General features: G+C 41.6%; 1 protein-coding gene across 1 annotated transcript; it reads right to left on the reverse strand.

Moving 5' to 3' along the window:
- Positions 1-4,074: 4,074 nt before the first annotated feature.
- Positions 4,075-17,982, reverse strand: mknk2b (MAPK interacting serine/threonine kinase 2b). Its single transcript, XM_074634835.1, has 14 exons — positions 17,841-17,982; positions 16,467-16,682; positions 15,911-16,001; positions 15,541-15,642; positions 15,309-15,406; positions 12,700-12,779; positions 12,432-12,505; positions 12,143-12,247; positions 11,792-11,847; positions 11,472-11,567; positions 7,749-7,943; positions 7,472-7,636; positions 7,324-7,364; positions 4,075-7,217 (listed from the first exon to the last, which is right to left on the reverse strand). Exons 2-14 carry the CDS (start codon positions 16,515-16,517, stop codon positions 6,944-6,946), a joined length of 1,428 nt encoding a protein of 475 aa, XP_074490936.1. The 5' UTR covers positions 16,518-16,682; positions 17,841-17,982; the 3' UTR covers positions 4,075-6,943.
- Positions 17,983-18,636: the final 654 nt, after the last annotated feature.

Genomic DNA, 18,636 nt, shown 5'->3' on the forward strand with positions numbered 1-18,636 from the left:
CCTCATGACTCTCAGGTGTGCTGGGCAGGTAATCATGATTGGCACTCTTTCAGGCGGTTCAGAAGTCAGCTCCACGTACTCCTTTAGCCTCAGAGATGTTTTATTTTGTAACATGGCATCAGTCACTTGGATAGCTAAATGTTTGTGTTTTAATGGATATATTATTTTTACAACTGATAGGCCAAATATTACCAATTTCAACTCGAACAACACGAAAACAATTCTAAAGTTGTTGTACTCATAACCATCTTTTTTTCTAAACCTTTGATGTGTTATTTGGTCCTTTGGTTTATAAGGTTGTACCGCTGCTTCTTTCACTGCTATTATTGCAGGTATTAGTTTTATAAAGCTGAGTTTCATCTGTTTTTTTTCATTGGTTCCTTTCCTTTTCTACAATAGAACATCAATACGTTCTGATATCACCGTTTCATGGGTAAGAAGTAGTATAAAAATGCATGTCTTTACAGAATCTAAAGTATAAGGCGTATTTGAAATTAGAAATTTGTAATTTTGAGTTTGACATGTCACACAGTAGGAAAAGCACAGCTCTAAATGATTCAGGGTGTCACATACTGGCACACACAGAGCCATCGTTAGTGACACCTGAGCTTTTCTTGCTGTGAGAAAGTCCTGATGCAGGCATGTTAGCAGCCTGAAGTCAAGTTTATATTCTACAATGTTCATTGTAATTAACCTCAGTGCATGAATACTTTACTGTTGAAGGACTGTTGAAGTACTGATCTTGTGAAAAGATGAGATGAAATGGAAAACCAGGCAACTGCATTGCTTAATTACTTCACGTTGTTCTTGTCATTAATGAACTGAGATGCAGACCAGATGGTGAGACATTACAAGTATGAAGAAGGAAGTCATTAAACCGGCAGTAGGCGGAATATTTTTGGCATCATTGGGCAAAAATTTCATAATAACCTTTCAGCATGTTGTAATTCAAGTGTTCTGAGAGATAACTAGACTTCTGCACCTCCTCATGGCTCTGCTTTCAGGCTTTAAAAAATCTAGCCCGTGATGGGAGACTTTGACCAATCACAGGTCATTTCGGAGAGAGAGTGTTCCTATTGGCTGTGCTCCGGCTGGTGGGTGGTGCTTGGTATTTCCTCAACTGATCTCAACATGGCTGCCGGTCACAAACTTTCTCATTTTACAGCTAAACAGTACAATACAAGATGTTTCTGACAACATTTGAGGTGAGAATTAGTCATTATAGTAACAGAATATTGATTCATATTTGATCAGCTCTGCCTAGTTTGACCGTTTGATTGGAGTTTGCGAGTGATTGACAGCTGCTCAGAGACGGCAGACTCCAGCTCGGCTCTGATTGGTTGTTTTCCTCTGGTCTGTGAAATCTTGCAGATGCCATTAGGAGCACAGGAGGACACAGAGGCACATGATTTATTTCAGATTACCTGTCTAATGCACTACTGTCAGGATATAGTGACCGTTTTATAAAAATAATTGAGAAAGAAATGAAAGTAATATTAGGGTCCAGCATGAATATTATTTTCCTTTTTAAATGTGCTAATTTTGTTGTAACATTTCCTGTTACTGGGTTCGTATTAGTATCCCTATTGTATCAGTATATAATATAATTTTGATATAATGAACTTGTTTTGTTTAGCAGTTACAAATTGAAAAGGAAATAAGCAGTACAAACAACAACAGGGCTGCATCGATCCGACTTTTTCAGTCCCGATAGCGATACCTGGGCTTTGGGTATCGACCGATACCGAGTACTTAATTAATAAGCTGTATGCCTCACTGTGTGGACGTGACTAGGATCATTCTGTTATGTGTAAGGCAACATCAGGCCTGACTTACACATTGCTTTCTTGACTTTGTAAAACAAAATATAACAAATAAATAGATATACATTTAGTGAATTGTTATTTATTATTAAAATCATATATCGTATGGTGGTAAAAGATCTTAAAATGAACTGGAATTACAATTCAAGTGTAAACCTTTTTAATGCAGCAACAAATTGGTCAAAACTTATAAACAGGAATTCAAATTCCAGTATATAATATAATATATATATAGGATATAAACAGCTTTTTGAGTCAGTATCGGCCAGATACCTGATCCCTAAAAAAAACACATCACAATATGTACCAAATTATACAAGAATGATTTAGATGTGTAGACACTACTGAGACAGAGGATATTCCTATCCTCATACCCACAGTGCATAAATAGATTTCACTTGACTGCCTTAAGATCTGAGAGTTGAATCTCATGACTTGAAATCTCATGATCTGTGTCTCACACAAGGTCGATCTGTTCCTCCCTCTATGAGCCGTTTGATGTAATCAAACAACATGTTGCTTTCTCTTCTTAGTTATTGGTTAAGGATATAATCTACTGCATCTTCATAAAATAGTTTATTATAACTAACTACCAAGAGGATAGATAGTCTTTCAGTGTGATGCAGCTGTGAGAAGTGTCCACTAGAGAGAGACAAACACCTGTGAGGTGACTCCTCCATCACATGTCCCCTGGAGGTTGTACAGAAAACACTCTGCTGTTGCATCATTTAATTTCCTCCAGCCTTATGACATCTGAACTGTTGAAATAGAAGTTACGTAATAGTCAGGGCTTTTGTGTGTTTGTCTTTTGCTTCATGATTTCATTTATTTGTAAAGCTCAGCAAATTCAAAGTAAGGGGAATAATGACATCTAAAGTATCAATGTGGTCACTGTGGTAAATTAATACATTGATGCTGAAACTATTTTGTTTTGATCATTAATTGTTTAACTTCTTTAATCAAAACAAAAATGCCAAATATTTGCTGGTTCCTGCCACACAATGTGAGGATTTGCTGCTTCTATGTATTCATATAATTTTAAAGGGAATATTTTTTAGTTTGTCTTTCAGGACTTCACTATTTCTTTTTCACATTTGATAGACTAAAATATGAATTGATAAATAACATTAATAGTGGACATACAGTATAATGAATAATGGAAATAATCACTAATTGAAAATAAATGTAGCCACTGCTGCCGTTATAGATTATATATTTAGTCTTTAAATATGTACTGTACATATATGTCATTGTCATGATGTGTATATATGGTAAATATACATCTTTACATGTACATACTATACATAATTATCCAGTCTACGTACATCATATATATATATATATATATATATATAATAAACTTTTTTTTTTTTTAAATATGTACATATCTGACACTGTCAACATAAATCCTACTCCCTGTATATATAGTAAATAGACATCCAAAATAGACACCCATCCATATATGTATATAAATTATATATATCTATATCTATATAGATATAGATATCAAAATCCTTGTATGTATGTACTTCTATTAGATCTGATTCTAAGTACATCTAGTACATCAAGCACACACAGTTACTGGTGCTGATGGGTTTTCTTTGTTTAATATTATGCTTTTCATTGCCCTCTTTGCTCTTTCACATCAACCGACTGAACCCAGCTCATGTTTATCTGCTTCATCAGTAATGTTTCTTCACAGACATTATTTTAGTCAACAGCCTAAAGCTGATTTTACCAACAGGAAGGCAAATCCTGACTTGCACCAGTGTTGAAATGACACAACTGGCATTTAGCTAATTCAGCAGAAGTCATTTTGTATTTCCAGGCAGAATCGTCATGAGGTGGCATACAGGAGCTGCAGATCTTGCAGCAGGTTGCATCAGTCTCGTCAGATCAGGCCTGTGCAGCTGTGAACACGCCACTCCCCCCACCCACACACACACACACACACACAGCAGCTCTCAGTGTGTCTAACAAGGTGAAACTAGTCACATTTCAGTGTGTGTGAGAAGCTGATATTTACCAACAGCCAAGGACAAATGTGATACAGTCGGCTCATATATCAGGGAGTGTTACTGATTAGGGGATTTACAGCACAGAATCAGAAGAAACGGCCTCAACCTTGGCCAAAAGATAAGACAAGCTGGTTAATAGGAAACTAGAGATACAGGAGAGAGCAGGGAAAGTGCACTTGTTTTCACTTCTTTAGCCCTTTAACCAAAACACAGTCAATAATCACACAAACAAGTGTAGTTCAAAGCATTTTATTGCGTTTTAATTTTTTTTTAGAAAAACAATACAAAATTCTGTAGCAACTGTCATAAATGTTGCCTTGAGTGAACTGCAATCATTCACATGGTACAGTAAAGTGCTTATTTTAAATCAAAATATTTTTTTTGTATTTCAAAGGATGCATTTGTTTTAAATTCCTTCCCATGAACACGATGGGCTTGGGGTGATTCAGACAGTGTTAAAATCAGGTGTCAACTCTCAAAAAGAAAACAAATTGAGGACTGAATCAACGTAGACAGAATAACCCCACACCATGTCCATGAAATGAACCATTTATAAAACGTTTGATCAATGTTGCTGGATTGTAAATGCTTTTGCCTGTGGGCTACATTCAAATTGTGGGGAGGTTGATGATGGGACTGTTCATCTGAATGAATGACTGGATTTCAACACGTCCTTACTTCAAAAATGACTTACAATATAAAAATTGCGAGGCTTAAGGATATTAATTTTGTCCCCTCCCAATAAAAAGCAGTCCAAAAAGCTACTGCCATTTGAGAAAAGTAGAAATGGTCATGACCAAGAAAACTCATACCATTCAGGATATTAGAGTATGGCCAAAATCTGTGCGTTTGAGTAGCCAACCCTATCAAAAAAGTAGGGACCAACTCGTCTGATGTTCAAAAGGGAGAAAAAGGCAGAATACTGAACTGTATAGGTATTTTCAAAACCCCAAGATTGCCTTGATCATCAGCTTAATGCTTTGAGATTACCGATAGCAAAGTAGTTTCCCAAATGAAGAAACAGCTGCATACACAAATTCAAGTAAGTCTTATTATAAGACATAAAACCCCATAACGATTCATCTGTAGAAAGGTATTTTAGAACTATTACAGTGTCCTATTATCAGCATAATGACACCAAGAGAGCCATTTCCAGAGTACCGTCGCTGCAGTGCTGGCTACAGGACATGGACAATCAGAAGTCCCCCACTTCTCACTGCTAGGTGATGATCACATGTTCAACGTCATGACTTGAACCCTCTTTGGTGAAATGGCTACAGTGTTGCGAGACCTCATCACCAGTCCATTACCTGTCAGTTTCAGAATGAGCTTTAACTTAATCTGAATAAACCAAAAAAAAAAAAAAAAAAGATTATTGCCAACTCTTACACAAAGAAATAAAACTTAAAAACTCGCCTTCGCTGGGCATGAATGCTCCAGATTAACTAAACAAACTCTTTCCATCTCACCTCATACTCTGAACTTTTAAAAACACGAAACAAGGAAAAACATCCGGTGTTTCACCTGAACTGAACAGCACCTGCATGGAAATCACCATATAGAAAATAAAAGCTTATTAACAGCCATACAAAAAAAAAGAAAAAAAAAGAAATCAGTGTGGCACAATGACATGGAGTTTTCAAACATGAAAAATAAAGTAAACTTAATACAGCTACGCATCTGTGGAAGACTTTTTTTTGTCGTTTTTCTTTTTGTGGAATGTTTTCTTTTTTTTTTTAGGTTTCTTTTTTGAAAGATCTCATTTGCCTCTTGTTTTGTCATGAGAATTTGCAATGTCATTATTTTGAGAGGGGCGTCTCATAAAAAAACAAACAAGACAATGGTGAACCTTTGGGGGGGGGAAAAAATAGTCCAAATGAATGTATTTGATCAAGAAATGGTCACATTGGCCAAAATGTGCTTTTCAATCTCCTGAAAGGAGTTAACCTTTACTGCCAAAATATTCAAGGTTAAATCTAATGCTTTAGTTGATTTATAGAAACAAATATTACAACAACAAAAAAAAATACAAGTTCTGGTTGTGGCAATGGGGACATGTCAAGAAGTCTTTACAATGAAAGTAACACTGACCCAGTTTCACTTGCCTAGCCATTTAACAATTAGCTTGTACCAACATACCAGATCTACTTCAGAGCTAGCTCGGAAGTCGAATTTTGGGGAGGCCATGCATCATAACGCAGGTGAAATAGTCTCAATCTCTCAAACACTGAAAGATGTGGCCACTGATAATTTGGCATATATGTTCATGTGATAAGCAGTAAGTCATGGCTGGCTGGGTACAGACAAACATTCCTTGCTCTATAGGAGCATTAAGTGCATGGCCACCAAGCTAGACAAGTGCACTTTATCTCAGACATTTACAGAGGAGGCTCAGTGTTGAGGAATTTATCTTAAATGGAGACTGAAAAAAAATATATACTCTTTGAAGTCCCCAGCCATATTAATGCACCGCACCAGGCACGGACAGCATTGGCTTACAGCCCTCCCAACCCCTTATACTGAATCCCTTCGAGACAGGAACAGCCTTCATCTTGGCATATTGCATAAGCTTGTACGTATCTGCAGATGGGCCATTCATGCATATACATACAGGCAAAGAGAACATTCCAGATAACTTAATTCACAGTGGATCCAGTTGTAACGTGGGAGCAGCACAACAGGTTGTCCTTTGGTGTCTGAGCTTAGTTTCGAAGATAAATGTTCTGCTTTCTTCTGAACTGAGTTATATGAAGAAAAGAAAAAAAAAAAAGAACATAACTTAGAAAATACTTCTCTCTCCCAGATCATTAACTGGCCCTCCTCCCTAACCTTGACATGCACGTGTGTGTGTGTGTGTTTGCTATATGCAGGCCCTGGGCTGATGTGCTTCAGAAGTGCTGCAGAAGGGCAGAAGGCATTTAGAGGAAGGGCTGCAAGCAGCATCTCCCTTTACAGCGAGGCAAGAAAGCCTGAATGGCAGAGAAACCAAGGCCGGCTAGAGTTAGAGAGAGGGGCCAGAATTGGGGAGAAAGAGAGTCTTAGGGTAGTCTTGGATCTGGACTTTAATCTTAACGGAAGGTCGGAGGTCACGGTTGACAGAGTTCAGGCACAGTCTCCCATAATAACGAGAGGGGCCAGGAGCTGACGAAGCTCTGCAGCAGAGACGGGCCCTCCCTTCAGCTGGCTGTTTTGCTGCCTGCGTTTGGCCAGCTTGGAGTTGGAAGGAGGAGAGAGGCGCATAGAAGAGCCAGTAGCGGTAACAACAAACGGGACTTCCTGCTGCTGCTGGTCTTCCATGCCATCCTGTTCAGCCAGCTGCCGGTTCACAGCCATGGCCTTGTCAGCAAAGAATGTCAGATCCCTGGCTTTGCTGGTTCTAATGGACGAGATCAGACACAAAAACGGTCAACAAATTAAATACAAGGTGCAAATATTTTAGTGTCCAGAGGAATACAGTCTGCTGTAACTTAACGTTTTCTCACCTTTGATGCAGGATGGATGTTGGTAAAGTGTCAGATATACCCTGAATAGAATAAAAAAAACAAGTTAAAACCTCAACACCTACAAACCCTAAACATAAAGAATGTCTGTCAAAGACATGCAAAAGAGGCTTGATGATTTGAAACTTACCCCCTGCACCCAGGGGTGGTGTAGCACCTGGCTGGCACTCAGGCGGTTTTTGGCGTCCCGAACCAGAAGTTTGGATATTAGGTCTTTGGCACTTGAGGAGATGTGAGCCCAGTCTTTCGCTGGAAACTCGTATTTTCCTTCCTGGATACTCTCAAACAGAGTGTTCTAGAAATGGACATAAAACCATCAGTTACTTTAACCTAGATAGAGAATATGCATTGTTTTAGTTTCACTAAGAGAGGAAAACTCACAGGCTGAATTAATGTCAAATTCTTACCTGGCAGGTGTGGCAGGGTTCCCCTAATTCCCAGCCACAGTCACCGCCACAACGGCCTACAAAAGGTGGGTAGCCGCTCAGCATGATGTAGAGGATGACTCCAAGGCTCCACAGGTCACAGCGCTTGTCGTAAATTGTGGCCTCCTCACTGAAGGCCTCAACCACCTCAGGTGCCATGTACTCTGCTGAGCCACACTGAGACAAAAACAAAACAAGTTTGTTAACCCCAGGGATGACAAAAAGCAGCAACTATAGCAGGGAAAGAGTTGACAGAGAAACACAAGCCTCTCTTGGCTGCGGCCCACATTCCTTCGTTCAGCTGATACCTCGTGGTTGCAAGTGTCAAAGCTAGGGGCCTACTCTTGGGCTGTGCGGTGGGGAGGGGGCAGCCTATGTGACCGTCACATGCTTATGTGCAGTGATGGGTTCATTTAAAATGTGCTATACAGCTTTTCTCAATGCGTTAAGGACACCTAAGTAGGAACATCGTGTGCAATTACATATCAAGGGTAGAGGAAGGGAGGGCTGTGCTATAATGAGGCAGGTTAGTGTGCGTAGGCAGGCTGCTGCAGTGACTCAGTGCTTTGACCATCCAGCTGCATACACGCCAGGCAGAATGGACTGGGGGTAAGGGTTAGTTCAGCTCTGGCGGTACCTTGTTATGTAGCTTAGAAAGAAATTAGGCCAAACACTGAGCAGGGAAAAGCGGATTTGTTGTCCCGCAGAGCCAGAGACTGGGCTGAGCCCTCGCCGATTACGTAACTTGGAAACACCCAATGCCGTTTCAATACTTTAGGAACAGGAAAGAGGAACAGGTCGCTAGTTCAGCAGGACACCTAGTTCATTATTGCCTCATTCTATCAACTTTAACAAGAACGCTTAGTCATATGAATTTAAGGTGTTTTATGTCAAGAGTTTGGATTCTTTGAGATTTCTAAAGGATGTCCTTAATATAGACAACTACTGGTATCAATTCTGAGAACCTGCTCTGAGAATACTTGTTAATCCGTCCTTTGCCTGATCAGTTATTTTAATTATTAAGTCATTATGTATTAGTTTAGTTATAGATTATACCATTTGTCCCGACTGAGGCCTGCATCCTGGCAAAGCCCTCTGGCCTATATCCTTCCATCTGTGAGCATGTTTACATTGAGAAGGCATCCATTGTGTGCCAGTACCATATCCCAGCTGCCTCCTAACTCCCCCACCTCGCTGCACCCTTATGTAATGAAATTTGCTGCACAGGAATCTCGTCTCAGACAAAGCTGCTTCAGTCGGAGAGAAAAGCCCCAACCCCCACGTTTCCACCAACAACATCACGTCTGGGGCGACTACCCCCACAGACAAGCCCCCAGGATTCAGGCCAAATGCAGCTGCCACAGACATAAAAAGACAGACACAAAAGGATATCTTTGCCTACCGAGGTGCCCCAAAACTGAAGGGCAATGCGATGGCTGTGTATCAAAAAAACAGCTATCGGGCTAATCTTGTTTTAAAGCCACACAAATACACCACCAATCAAAGATAAGTCAGATTAAAGATAGCCAGTCCAGGACTGCCAGTGACAAGAGCTGAAAGGGGGCAGTGAAATAACAGCAATCTAACATTTGTTCTTCCTGCTGAAGCAAACACCTTCTGAACTTGCATCAGTCACATCCTCCTCAAACCTTCCTGTAAGCTGCAGTTGCTAATCAGCTGCGGACACCACAGGATTTGTTGGTATGCAACCTGGGACTTTCCTGAAACCATGTGACTAGTCAGGCCATACTGACACCACTGATGACACACCTCTGCTGTTTGTAAATTACCAGATTATCTGAAGAGGCTTACAGGAAGGATACCTGTTCTGTTGACATGCATCTGTGACAAGAACAACAGAGGCAGTTCTTTGATGTTTTTTATATAACTATGTAACTATGTTACAGGTCCAATCAGTTCCTAACTGCTACACATGTGCGTTGACATTTTAACAGTCAGATTTATTTCATGCAAAGCAGACAGACAGTCACATGTGGAGAGTTCTTAGAAAACTAAAATTAGCTTCTTCCTAGAAAGGTCCCTCTGCTCTTCCCTGTGTTCACGGTTGTACTAGAGAGCACACATCCACATTAAACTCCTACATTTTCAAACAGCTCTTATATACAGTTGATTAAACATATTCAGTTGGATCAGGAACATAAGCAATAAATGCAAAAGCACATTTTATTGAGCAACAGCAACTGTAGGAATGTGGGTAAGGGGGGAGCCAATAGCTAGATGAAAATCAGATAACATTGTTCCTGTGATCAGGGCAAAGAAAACAAGCCAGAGCGCATGAGCATACTGGGTATTTGTCCCTCCCTGTTACCCTCCCCCTCCCACTGGTCTAGCCAATCACATCTCAGTTGCTAGGTATAGGGGGAAAGACTAACAGTTCTAGAAAAAGCCTTATGCAAAGCCTTTGTATAAAGAACATAAAGAAAGCGCAGACAAGCACAAGCGTGGTTGGGGCCACTGGGCGGAGACTAAGCAGAAAGAGACGGTGGATGTTTTTCTCTTGTACCACAGAGAGAAAGGGGAAATGAGCGAGAGCTGGGTGTGTTTTGGTTTCATTGCAACTTCATAACACAGGACACGGCCTTGTAAGAGTCACAATGTGTTCCCTGCAGCCAAGGCTATCACGTTGCATCTGTCCTCAGGCATCAACTGTTCTTCCACTGAAATCTTTGTATTAGATCAAGTCTTGTGGTTATGTACAACAAAAAGGATAAAGTGGTAAAGAGGCAAGTCGTATCAAATGAATAGGTGCACCCCAATGCACCAAACACACACGTGAGTCTGTGTAGACTAAACACGAGAGGCCTCTTTGGCCCCCAAACTATCTCCCCCTTCAAATAGTCCAGGGATGGGCTCTATCCATTAGTTCTGCTAAAGGGAGATGAAGTTACCAGTGTAGAAAACTCCCCACCCACCCCTACATTCCTGCAGGCTAAACTGCTATCCCTTCACCTGCTCTGGTCCGTCCATCCATCCAGCCCCCCAGACAGTGTGTTGACACGTAGAAAGCGTGCCAGTTCAACTTTACCATTCCCCTCTGAGGTTGCAAGGGTCCCACTTTTCTGGGCACTGTTTAGAGGATTTGCTTTGTGTTGTGACGATAGCAGGGGAGTTAAACAAGCATAACCCCCAAACTCATGGGCCACAATATTTGCAACTGATAAGCAACAGGACGTTGACGTTAAACTGAGGGATATCTTTCCAAGGGCTGCCGATACTTCAGCGTGATAAGGGAAGGGAAAAGGCGGCCAGATTGGGACATTCAGGAAGCAATCCATGTAATTTCAGAGAAACTGCCCAACACTGAACTAACTTAACCTCAAAACACAACATTTTCTCTTCCAATCAGTGAGCTGCCCTACAGCTATCACCACAGAGGATTGCCCAACAGGCAACCAGCCAGCTGGACTTGATAGAGACATTGTTTTACAGCCTGAAAACACCCTGCATATCCACAACAAGGTCACAAACCACTGTATAGGGAAATATGACCACGACCATATGACAGATTAATCTCTTCCATCTACTGTCTTTCTTTGTCTCATTATGTATTCCTTTCTCTCAATAGCTATACTCATATTGCTGGCAGGCTTTCCCCTTCAATAGCACTGTCCCATTCCCATTTATAAAAGTGGTCTAAACTGTTTGGCGAACATGACAAGGAGCACAATATGCAGGTGGACTTACCGGAGTGAGGAGCTCAGGGGTGGAGATGGGTGAGCTGTCGCTGTTCAGCTTTATCCCACTGCCCAAGTCAAAGTCACAGATCTTGACTGGGGAAATCTGACAAAAGGGATACAATGTTCAGAATCATTAAAATGCATCTACAGTTTGACTGAATTCATATAATTTTGTATGGAATATCTATTTGTGGGGCCAGAGATTTCAATTGTCATTTATCATTACCAGGGCTCATGTCATCATTTTAGAGCACCTTATCACACTTAGTTATCAGATTAGTTGCCCTTTGAACTAATTGGGCTCAAACAGCTTTGTGGTAGACTCACCTTATCTGCACTCTTACAGAGGATGTTTTCGGGTTTCAGGTCTCTATGGGCCATTCCTAGAAAAGATAGGAAAGTCATCAGTCACTCTTTTTTGTGAGTAAGATCTGGCCATCGTGCCAGAATCAAGTAAAATGTATTTTTTTATATTTCATCAGTTTAAAAACAACAAGCAAGCAATGTTTTACCAGCACCAACGAATAGGTTTTTTGTGTCCCTTGGCTAATTTAAACAAGAAATCATGCGAATATGGTCTATAACTACGTTACTAAAACCAATTTCATGATTGTTGGGCCTTTTTGGTGCTCATGAGGAGTAATAAAATTGCTCGCCATTTTGTCCGAGTGGTCTTACCCTTGTTATGCAGGAAATCTAGAGCGCTGGCGATGTCCTGCACGACAACACTGGCTTGCTGCTCACTGAAGTAACGTCTCTTGTGAATGTGTGCCAAGATCGACCCTAATAGAAGCAAACATGTGAGTATATCAGCTCTATTTTACAAGTAAAAAGCACAGAATGAATGTTTTCCCCACACAGACACAAATAACTGGCTACAGACTAGAGACTGCACATGCATTACAGGAATTTTAAAAATAAACAAAGATCTGATGCAGGCATCCTGCAGCAGCTATAATTCACCTACCTCCTCTAAGCTTCTCAAACACCAGGTAGAATTTGTCTTCCTCTTCAAAGAACTCCACCAGCTCCAGGATGTTACTACAGAAAAGGAAAAAAACATTATATGAGCCAGCGTCAGAGTCATCTAGTGAACATTTACGGTGCATTTTCTACACTATCGAGTAAGAGGACTATAAGATTCATGACAAAAAGGGTCAGTCAGTCTGTAGTACCGTCTCCATACATTCATCAGGTGGCATTACTCTAGTTTGTCATGACAAAAAGGACATTACCTGTGGCCCTGGCACTGATAGAGCATCTCAACCTCACGGAAGACACGGCTGCGGCTGTGACCCGGTCTTTTCTCAATGATCTGTAACAGAACATTATAATTCAGCCACATTATCTAAAAAAAAAAAAACACTGAACAAATAAGTATTGACCTCCAGGTCTTCCACAGCAGTAGGACAATTTTGAAAAATGCTCTGATGGCTTAAGAAAAACCGAGCCAACCTGTGAGAGTTAATGTTTGGGTGAAGGACGTCGCCTCCTTGTGCGTCACAAAACCCCACCCGTGTTGTTTACTGTATAGCACAGATTATATACTCCATATAGAGAACTGGTTTCCTTCCAGACCAGTATTCTACTGATTTCCTACCTTTATCCCACACTGTGACACAGTTGTAAAGATAGTTTAACCTATTTTCAATGCTGCCTGCCAAAGCAGAGACAACTGAATGAGTATGTAACAAGTCATGCCACCTCTATATTTAGCACTTATTGTGTGACCCATATTTAATTCTTAAGCACTCTTAAAGAGTCATGTGTGTTCTTTGAAACATCCCATGGGCTTATCCAAAACTGTTTACGATAAACACAAAATGCTCGCTAAATATAACTTTGTGCTGCCTGGAACTAAACCACCGAGGGGCCACCAGCTGCACGATGCTCTGCCAAGAGAGACAGAAAGATAGACTGCTGACACCAAAGCAAAAGGCCTGAATTTTCCAGCCCTGGTAGGTTATTGTCTGCTTGGGAGGCTGTGCATGTTTCTCTTCCTGGTAGCTGGATTACAGCTGCTATTGAAGCCCAGTGGGGCCAGAGTTGCAGTGTGTGTCTAGGATTAATAGACAGACAAGAGGCCTGTGAGCAGTCCAAAGCCTCTGCGCTGTTCCAGTCTGAGTCAGCAGCACAAACAGCCCCCAATCAGCTCACTTTCTCCCCATCACTACACAAGCCTCCCACCCTGGTAATGACGTGCAGATAAAGAAACGGCAAAACATATGACAAATGCATTATCAACATGATAAGTGGGTGGACAGTTATTGGAGAAGTACTAGATTTATGGTTGGTTATCCAAATCACAGATCAGAATCACAACCTGCAAAACAAGGCCCCACTAAGTCACGCTGCGTGTTCAATCATCAACCCAGGGTTGGGAAATAATACCTTTAAGGAGAATGATTTATTGGAGAACCAGAGCTTCAGATAGACATGCAATGCCCGGCCATCTACTCCCCTTTGGTGCAGAGGCTTTTGTTGCAATTGCAACACAAGGAGCCCACACATGCAACTCGCCCCAGTCTGGAGGGGGAGGGGAGAGACAGGACATCTGGCAGGAGCCCCCTCCGACTCCTAAATGACCTCCAATAACTACCGACCCCTGTGCCTCCCCATAACTGCAAAGTCCCAAGGGATCTACCAAACCATCCCGGGGTCAACAACGCTAACAGATCATGGTCACGATGACAGAATTTGTGCGCCGATTCCTCTGAAGTGGTATGATATGGACACCTGCTCTTTGGGGAGCTAGCCTTGAACCGTCTACATCTCATTTCAAACTTTAACAGAATTAAACTGCAAATAGGAATTAATTAGAAGTTCAAAAATTTTTATTGTTTATGTCCAGTGTCCCAATGGGATCAGTGGGTTAGTGGCCAAGAACATTAACAAAAACAAGCCCCAGTTCAACATTTCAGCAAAGAAAAATCTTTCACAATGTTTTGTTCCTAAAAATGAGGAAATGAGCATTATATAGAAAAAGCAAAAAAAAAAAAAAAGGGAAGCCCCTAGGAGTCAAGACATGTATTCACAAGTCCACACCCCATTTGGACGAGAAAAAAGAAAATGTACCGAGCGAGAAGGAGAACAAAGCAGTGTAAACACCCTGGGTCACAACCCTCACCCGGCGCCCCTCCTTCCTCTCTCTGTGGGTTTCGTTTTGGCACGGTTACGAGTACATTATGTTCTCACAACTAGCGTCCTCTGTAGGCAATAGGAGTAAAGAAAAGGGGTGGGTATATCCTTCCCAGCTCTGATAGGCTGGCCATCTGTAAAAACAGTGAGGGGAAGTGTCTAACAGCAGCTAGTGTTGCACACTCAGAAAAGAAAAAAAACGAGTGCAGCAGTAGCACAACACAGATTAGACCCTGCAGACATCCATTATAGGGAGCTGGACTAAGACACAAAAAGAACAAGTATCCTGCCCCCGGATCAGAACTTCCCTCAGCATGATTTCTAAAGAATGACCAGAGAAAAGAAGGAAACATGGACACAATGACGCACATCCCGTAGCAGAGTTTTCTGACATTTAGCTCCTCAACAGCAAGTAATGGCACAGGGCCCCTTCGTGTGCAAAGGCATTTCATTACTCAACTTGTATCTCAAAGTAAATGACAAAAGTAATCAAGCGCAGTCCTAGAAATGTAACGTCTCCATATTGATCACTACCCGTGGTGCCCCACACAGACAACAGGCAAGTGTTATGTGGCAACGACGACATTCACAGACTCGTGAGACAGCAGCACTGACGTGCAGGAATCAAGACGCCATGCACTATGGTCACGTTTTCAAATACATTACAGTCATCCATTAAGTGTGTGAAAATGTCTGCTTTACTTACTTTAACAGCATACTCTTTGTTGGTGATGAGGTTGAAGCATGTTTGCACCCTGGCATAAGCGCCCTCTCCTAGTACCTCTTCGTGTAGTCTGTAGACATCTGTAATACGGAGTTTCACATGTTAGGAAAATACTCCACTTTATTGAAGAGCAGAATCTCTCTAAATTCCATCAATGTTTTATGAAGAGTTTTTATAAAGGCAACGTAATGATACTGGAAATAAAAGCTTTTACCCTCGAATCGTCCAGAGAAACTGTCAGTTGCCCGGCAACGCTTTTTCTTCTTGTTTCTCTTCTTGGCATCGGGGATGTCGATAGGCTGGCTGGAAGGCATGTCTGTCAAAATAGGAGTGCCTACATTATCATGTGCTAGCGAGGAAACAACCCAAACAAACTCAAATAAAGCACTACAAGAGAAAACAAAATATAAGGGTAATCGGAGTAGTGTAGTTGAGAGTAAACAACAAATACATTTATGCCAAATTGGAGAAAGCAGCCTCAATGAATGAACTAGGTAACTCTTGGTGCAACCAAAGCATTATGGGTTACATTGACAGAACTCATGGATAATAAAGTTACAGTTTTCTTAAGCTAAAATACTCACCATATCTTGGGGAGGAATCAAAATTAAATGACGAATCAAGAAGATGGGATCCATTTTTAGTGAAGTCATCAGATTCAAAGGGATTTTTGCCCTAGGGAATAATAATAACACATGCTTGTTAAGGTATGCAATCTAATCAATGAGGCATTTAGGTGAAAGGATCAATTGCTGGTCATAACTGATAAGAGCCTTTGTTATCTCCCATCCTGAAACCATAAACTAAACTCAAAACAGGAAAACAACCATATTGCACAGTCAGCCACCAAGTAATCCAAAGACCTACAGCAATCTATCCTAATAATACAAACCTGAGTCTTGCGAAATGCAAGTCACATTTCCTTTCCTCAACTCTTAGCTCCCACTCACTCCAGTCATACTTTTCATTAACTTGGACATACACGTGTGAACAGGCCACACAGCATATTTGTGGGACGTGGGAAGAGCCAACAGATGTGTTTATATATAGCGAGGTGAAGTCCCCCTCATACACATGCTGACAAATGTTGCTCTGATTATAGAGACTGATCGCTGTATTTCCTCAACAAACCTCACTCACCTTGAAGGAGCGGTGGAATCCAGTGACCTCGGTGATCTTATTTTGCACCATTTTTGCTTCGATTTGGGATGATTTGTTTTGGTAGATGTGCTGCGGCTGGCAGTGTGTTTTTGGGGATATATCAATTTGCCCTCACTCTGAAACAGAGAGTCGCAAATGATCACACACACTGCGCTGGCTGGTCAGCTTTGCTGCGGCGCTTTTTAAACGGGAGCCCTGTGGAGACACAATACAACACACATCAACACAACTAATGGAGGCTAATAAACCTGACTAGAGCATAACAACGCAACAGCTAACGTTAACTAACATGCTACCCATGTTTAGCTACGTAAATATACTCATTAAAAAACACTCTAGTTTGGTGTAAGAAACAAATAACAGTTTAACAGAGACGGTAGCGGCCGTTTGAACAGGGAGGCTAACGGTCGTTTAGCCAGCTAACCTTAACATGCGACCGCGTCACAACAACTGTCAAGTCGAGAGCACTGTTCGACCGTTAATGACCGTTAATGACAGATGCAATTTGCAAAACGTTAGCGACCGTTAAACTCTAACGTAAAAATGGATGCTTTTAGGCTAATAAACCTGACTATAGCAGAATAACGCAACAGCTAACGCTAACTAAGGTACGGTTACAGCGCTACCCATGTTTAGCAACGTAAATATACTCATTAAAATGCTATAGTTTGGTGTAACATAAGCAAATAATGTCCCACGCTTTTTTTTCAGTTGGTAGCGGCCGTTTAAGCAGGGAGGCTAACGGTCGTTTAGCCTGCTAATCTTAACATGCACAACAACTGTCAAGTCACAAGCACTGGTCGACCGTTAATGACCGATGCAACTTCAACATCACACAACAACGGTTAGCGACCGTTAACACTGTAACGTCACCGTAGTGTTGCGAGAACAACGGCTAACCGACATTTGAAAGTCGTCAAAACATGAATAACTGCCATCACAATTAATCAGTTTAAATGGATGATTTTAAGCTAATAAACCTGACCATAGCAGAATAAAGCAACAGCTAACGTTAACTAACATGCTACCCATGTTTAGCAACGTAAATATACTCATTAAAATACTAGTTTGGTGTAAGAAAAACAAATAATGTCGGAAAGCCACGCTGTTTTCAGTTGGTAGCGGCCGTTTGAACAGGGAGGCTAACGTTCGTTTAGCCTGCTGACCTTAACATGTACAACAACTGTCAAGTCGACCGTTATGACCGTTAAGACCAATGCAACTTCAACGTCAAGACAACAAAAGGTTAGCGGCGTTAACACTGTAACGTCACCGTAGCGAGAACAACAGCTAACCGTTACATTTGAAAGTCGTTAAAACAACATGAATAACTGCTTTAAAAAAGCTACTCACCCCGTTGTTAATTTTACAGCTCCAGTGTTAGCGTCGTTTGCTTGACCTACTGCTTCAAACAGCCGCAGAGGACGGTCGAGGGGGGCGAGGGAATCGCCTGATGGTGAGTGCGTTGGAAGGAAGGTGGCGAAAGAGGGAGCAGGAGGAGCTTTTATAACCTCCCTGCTGACTCCTCCTTGTCTCCTCCCTCCTCGGCTCAGCACTGCGTCAACAGGACTGGATGCGTCACGTGCTTTCTAGAAACGGATATGGGCGGGCTGGGTACCATTTCGTCCCGCTGTACCTACTTTACCACTTCTGGAGTTAAAGAAGCGTAAATAGCTGTGGTTACAGACGACATACAATAAGAAATAACTTAACGACGTATGCTTTTTACGCAACGCATGTCGACTTAAGTGAAAATCTGAACACATTTTCGGAAAACGTCAAAACAAAAGTGGTAACACACACGAAATGGTACGCAGCCAGTGCGCTCTTGTTTTGTTCTAGAGGCCCCACCACCATAGAGGATGTATGGAGGAGCCAAACAGAGAGTACGTGCACATCAGCACAGTCAGCAGCATGAAGAAAGAGGTCTCAATGGAGGTGACACATGTAGACAGACTAGATCCACCAGTTTACAATTACATTTACACTTTCTGCTGCTTGTGCGTGAGCCATCAAACTTTACAACACCTCTCTGAGAGATGACTACTGTAGTCATGGCCAGATGGGTGTTCAAAGAAAACCCCCGTCTGAGTCACTACCGGGGCAGTGGCATGACTGCAGCTGTTGAGGCATTTTTAGTATCATACAC

The sequence above is a fragment of the Sebastes fasciatus genome, chromosome 5, assembly GCF_043250625.1.
Source record: "Sebastes fasciatus isolate fSebFas1 chromosome 5, fSebFas1.pri, whole genome shotgun sequence".
Taxonomy (NCBI): Eukaryota; Metazoa; Chordata; class Actinopteri; order Perciformes; family Sebastidae; genus Sebastes; species Sebastes fasciatus.